Below are 5,809 nucleotides of genomic sequence, written 5' to 3' on the forward strand. Positions count from 1 at the left end.
TAATCATCATAGTTGCTCTTCTTTGCATTTTTTCCCAAAGTCTCAACATCTTAAATGTGGTGACCAAAACTGGATGCAGTATTCCAGGTGTGGCCTTACTAAGGCTTTATAAAGCAGTACTAATACTTTGTTTTTTCTTGCCTAGGTGTAAAACCTTGCTTTTCTCCACATTAAATATCGTTTTGTTGGATAGGGCCCATTTTTCAAGTCTATCAAGATCTTTTTGGATTCTGAGCTTGTCTTCTGGGGTGTTGGCTATTCCTGCCAGCTAGGTGGCATCTGCAAATTTGATGAGATCCTAATCCTAGCCTCTCTCATTTTGCCTTAGTGGGAATCCAATCAGCTTTTTCTCTTGTTGAAAGGAAAATGCTACAGTTGTACAACATCGCAAGTCGCAACGTTCATTAAGGATGAGAGGTCCTCCATGCTCTCTGAGCTTGGTTCTTTTTTTGCAGATGTTTCATTACCCAAACAAGGTAAGATCATCAGTGCTAATCAAGTTAGTCAATCAGAGTAGCACTGATTATGTTATCTAGTTTGGGTAATGAAATATCTGCAAGAAAACAACCAAGCTCAAAGAGTACCAAGGACCTCTCATTTCAACTCTGAGCTACAAATATTCTCCTTTATTGGTATCACTAAGGATGCTTTAGGAACTCCTTTGCTGTTTGCCACTTCTTCAGCTGATGTCTCTAGAAGTCTTGAGTTGGTGGCCCTGGAATTCCTCACCAAATCCTGTATCTGCAGCCGTATCCCCAAACTGGGCCAAAGAAACATTCCAGAGTCATGCAGACACACTTCTTGCAAACAAGTAAATATTGCTAAGGCTTCAGAACATGTGACTGGCGTTCAGGCTTCCTGCTGTATCAACTCAAGCTATTTCCTCTTAGCCCATGAACCCTAATTAAAGTATATTTTAATTGGCTGAGCAATGTGTTTTGTGTTCCTCAGACACAAAGAGCTATTGAATGGATTGGCACAGTTGCTAGCAACAATGAAGCCTCACTTTTAATTTTTAGGGCAGAAATCACCATTAAACTCTGACATGAAACTGAGGCATCACTTCCAGATAAACAATGTGGCTTGGCAAGCCAATGCTCGAAAGAACTGAAGCAATGAGGAAGAAAATATTTTGTGGCTATAATTCAGAAGAAGATTTATCTCTCTATTGTTGCCTCTTTAATAGGTTTCAGAAAGCCAAACCAAATTTGGAGCACTGGGGAACTACCAGAGGATTGGAAAAGGGCTGATGTGGTTCCCATTTTCAAAAAAGGGGGCGGGGGAAACAGACCCAGGAAACTACAGACCAATCAGCCTGATATCCAGGGCTTTTTTTGTCACAGAACGCTCAGAACGGAGTTCCGGCACCTTTTTCTTTTACAAAAAAAGCAGTGCTGATATCAATACCTGGGAAGATATTGGAATAAATAATTAAAAAACAGATCTGTGAAGATCTAGAAACAAATAAAGTTGTAATAGCCAGCACAGATTTATTAAAAACAGATCATATCAAACCAACCTTATTTCATTCTTTGATAAAGTGACTAAATTAGTAGATAGCAAAATGCTGTGGACGTACCAGTAGTATATTTAGACTTCAGCAAGGCATTTGACAAAGTAGACCACAACCTACTTCTTGGTAAGCTACAAAAATGTGAGATAGATAACACCATCACCAGGATGGATTTGTAACTGGCTGAGCAACCAAACTCAATAAGTAGCCCTTACCGGTACTACATCCACATGGAGGAAAGTAAACAGTGGGGTACTACAAGGTTCTGTCTTAGGCCCAGTACTCTTCAATGTCTTCAAAAATGACTTAGACAAGGGAATTGAAGGGGAACTCATCAAATTTGCAGATGACGCTAAACTGGCAGGAATAGCCTGTTGAAAGAAAAATCTTCATCAGCATCCAGTCCAAGCTGGGAATAAACAAAATGGAGACTGCTTTAGAAAGAAGGTTGTAGTTTTATTGAAGGGCAGAGCCAGACAAAAGATGGCTCTGGGAAAGCTGACCACATGTTGCTGGGAGTGGTGGGTTTTTATACCTTCTGGGGCTTTTGAGGTTGTTTCCTGTTCCTGTTTGAGGCTTTGTATTTCCTGTGTCATGTATTTTGACCTGAGTCTCAGTGTGTCCTTTTGGTATTGGTGGGTTAATCCTATTATGTTCCCAGAGGTCATGTCTTTTAGAATTTGGGTCGGGTATGTAGACGGTGCGCAAGAATTCAAGGCAACTGTTAATCTCCCCTTCAATCTGCTCCATGGCACAAAATATGTGAGCATCATCTTGCTGGAAACGCCTCACTCGGGTGAGACCGGTCAGCGTCCCAGACAGTTCGTTACGGTGCAGAACTCCAAAGTCAGCCAGGCGCAAAGGTAGCTCCCTCCATGATCTTGGCCGATGGTCAAACATAAGACAGTGTCCAGGACAGTTCATGGGCTTCAGAGCGAAAATCTCCTTTTCCACCTCAAAGGAAAACATGTTGTCACTGTAATGCTGCCAATGGCCAGAGGTCACCCAAAGCTTGCTGTTGTAGACGTTTGGAGACACAACTTCTTGGAAGCCTCGTTTCCGATACTCGCTCCTGATATATTCTATCAGTGTGTTATAGATGTAAGCGCCCTTTGGAAGGAAGAAACAGCTACCCGGACTGAGTTCATGGAAGAAAAATAGTTCTTGATCCCGTCCAATTTTCCTGTGATCCCGGTTCTTTGCCTCTTCTTGGAACTTTTCCCATTCTTTCAGCATTTTTGCTTTTATTTTCCCAGTATGTCTGACATGGGGACCTCTACAAAGATCAATCAAAGGGCCACACCTGTATACAGTTGTAGTTGGAGTGGTGACTTTTTCATTTAAGATCCGACACTTGAATTTATTGTACTTAAACATTTCAAGTAAGGTTTCCTTCTTAATTTCTAGTTGCTCAAAAAGTTGTTTCTCTTTTGTGATTTTCTTGCACAAGGCTTCAATGGCAGGGAAGTCATTGCTAGAGACACCCCCCTCATCAAGGAACATATCATAGTAAAATCCGTTCTCTATTGGTGGGCTGTAACATAAGCAACCACCATATATTCTTTCCATGGCTTCACCCATTATGTGAGCACTAGAATGCCAGTATACTGCTTGAGCTTCATCATCATCAAACTTAAGTAATTCCAAGGTACAATCTTTCTCCAGAGGACGATCAAGATCCCAAACCATTTTATCCACTCGAGCAATAACAGTGTTGTCGGCCAAACCTTGACTGATTCCACTGGCAATTTGGTACGGTGTAGTCTTCCAGGATTCAGCATCAATTTGTTTGCCATCAGGTAAGGTAACTTTAATGGGTTGGCTTTCTTTAGCAGCTCGTTCTGCCAGAAGAGCATCATGTTCTGCTTTCAGTTTATGGTACATTTCCAAACGTTGGTTAATATAGTCGGGCCATGGACTAAGCTCAGAGCGACTACTGTCAGCAGTTCCTTCCATGTTTTTCTTTTCTCCAGGAACTTTCTTCTTCTTCTCCTTCCCAACAAGAATCTGCTGCTCGGCCGCCTCCATCCCTCCGTCCACAAGACGAGCCGCTGCCACTGTCAAGCACGCCCGGGAAACAGCAAGGAAGCGTTGCCCGCTTGGCTGATGCAACCGGGTCGGGTATGTAGATTTTAGGGGTCTTTGTCTTCCTAATCTCATCAGCTTCTAGCTTCCTGACTTCAACCTTCCTGAATGGATTATTACATCTGCATTTCTAAAAGCTGGTTTCTGCTGAGTTTTCTGGCTGGGAGGAGGGAGAGGTTTCTGCCTTTTTTTAAAAAGATCTTCTCCATTATTCCTCTGGAGAAATATATTTTGCCTTTTTAATATTCCCCAAAATATTTGTTTCTCTGAATTCTTCCCACAAGCCAACACCCCAGAAGACAAACTCAGAATCCAAAAAGATCTTGATAGAGTTGAACAATGGGCCCTATCCAACAAAATATTTAATGTGGAGAAAAGCAAGGTTTTACACCTGGGCAGGAAAAACCAAAGGTACAAGTACAGATTAGGTGAAACCTGGCTCAAAAACAGTAACTGCGAGTGGGACTTTGGAGTCCTAGTGGACGATCACTTAAGCATGAGCCAGCAGTGTGCGGCAGCAGCCAAAAAAGCTAATACAATCCTGGGTTGTATAAACAGAAGCATAGGATCAAAATCACATGAAGTATTAAGTACTGCTTTACAAAGCCTTAGTAAGGCCGCATCTGGAATACTGCATCCAGTTTTGGTCACCACATTACAAAAAAGATGTTGAGACTTTGGGGAAAAAGTGCAAAGAAAAGCAACTAAGATGATTAAAGGCCTGAAGACAAAAACAGATGAAGAACGGTTGCAGGATTTGGGAATGGCCAGTCTAGAGAAAAGAAGAAATAGGGGTGACATGATAGCAGTATTCCAGTATTGGAGGGGCTGCCACAAAGAAGAGGGGGTCAAATTATTCTCCAAAGCACCAGAAGGCAGGACAAGAAACAATGGTTGGAAACTGGCCAAAGAGGGAAGCAACCTGGAATTAAGGAGAAATTTCCTAATGGGACAATTCACCAGTGTAACAGCTTGCCTTCAGATGTTGTGGGTGCTTCATCACTGGAGGTTTTTAAGAAGAGACAAGACAGCCACTTGTCTGAAATGATTTAGAGACACCTATTTCAGCAGGGGGCTGGACTAGAAAACCTCCAAGGTCCCTCCCAGCTCTACTCTATTCTATTCTATTGCTTTACGGTAGAGTTGCTCAATCTTGGTAACTTTTAAAAATATTGTTTAGAGTTAGAAAACATACCATTATGGTTGTAAGTCATTATAAGTTGAGGACTAGTAGTCCTCAACTTTTAATGATTTACAATCATAATTCTGGGTTCAATTACAGTCATAAATCAAGGATTTCCTATGTTTGATTGTACCGGGTGGGGTGGGGGGTGGGTGTTGTGTATGTAAATAGTTGCAAACAGGGAAGATTGCAGATTGCAAAAGTAGTAGGGTTTGAGCGGGAGATTCTGTTGCAATCATTGGTTGCCATAAACAAGAAGCGGGAAAATAGTCTCCAACGATTGGTTACAGTTCAAACAGTTCCACTATAAAAAGGTTGCAACCATTTGACAGTTGACAGTTGACTTTGTGTATTCAATAAACTCATTCCTTGTTAAACCACTCTGAGTCCTCGTCTATCAGAACCAAACAATTGGCGACGAAGGTGGGATAGACAGAAGACCAGAGAATTGGCGGAATTGTCGCGCAAAGGCGGCAAATTCGAATACGTGTCAAAGTCAACCGAGCGGCCGCGGCAGAATAAGAAAATTTCTCCGAATGGCGCAGATTGGGTCATTGAAGGAATTCGACCCAAACTTCCCCGAAGATTGGGAAGAATACGTCGGACAGGTCGAAGGGTTCCTGCTAGTGAACGGAATCACAGACGACCGGAAAAAAGCGGCAGCATTACTGACGATTTGCGGCACACCGGTCTATCGAGTCGCTGTCGGTCTGTGTCAACCGCAACCGGTCTCAAGTGTGCCGTATGCCGATCTCCTAGCCAAACTAAAGGTCCACTTTACACCTAGGAGATCCGAACTATTCTGGCGGCGCATCTTCGAGAAAAGAAACCAGAGGCCGGGAGAATCCATACAAAAATTTGTCGCTGCCATCAGGGAAGCCGCAGTACGATGTAAATACGATAATCTTGAAATAAGAATTCGTGACCGTGTAGTACTGGGCTTGAGGGACGAGCAGCTACAAAACAGAATTATATCCAAACCCACTGGCGATCTGCAGGAGGTGATCGATGAACTTTTAACGTACGAA

The 5,809-nt window shown here is 42.6% G+C and overlaps 1 protein-coding gene across 1 annotated transcript; it reads right to left on the reverse strand.

Annotated features, from left to right (window-relative positions):
- Positions 1-679: 679 nt before the first annotated feature.
- Positions 680-3,600, reverse strand: LOC310634789 (threonine--tRNA ligase 1, cytoplasmic-like; the record flags this gene model as incomplete). The annotated part of the gene is made up of 2 exons (XM_083353326.1): positions 2,213-3,600; positions 680-760 (listed from the first exon to the last, which is right to left on the reverse strand). Exons 1-2 carry the CDS (start codon positions 3,539-3,541, stop codon positions 680-682), a joined length of 1,410 nt encoding a protein of 469 aa, XP_083209452.1. The 5' UTR covers positions 3,542-3,600.
- Positions 3,601-5,809: the final 2,209 nt, after the last annotated feature.

Source organism: Vipera ursinii (genome assembly GCF_947247035.1).
Source record: "Vipera ursinii genome assembly, chromosome: 2".
Classification (NCBI taxonomy): domain Eukaryota; kingdom Metazoa; phylum Chordata; class Lepidosauria; order Squamata; family Viperidae; genus Vipera; species Vipera ursinii.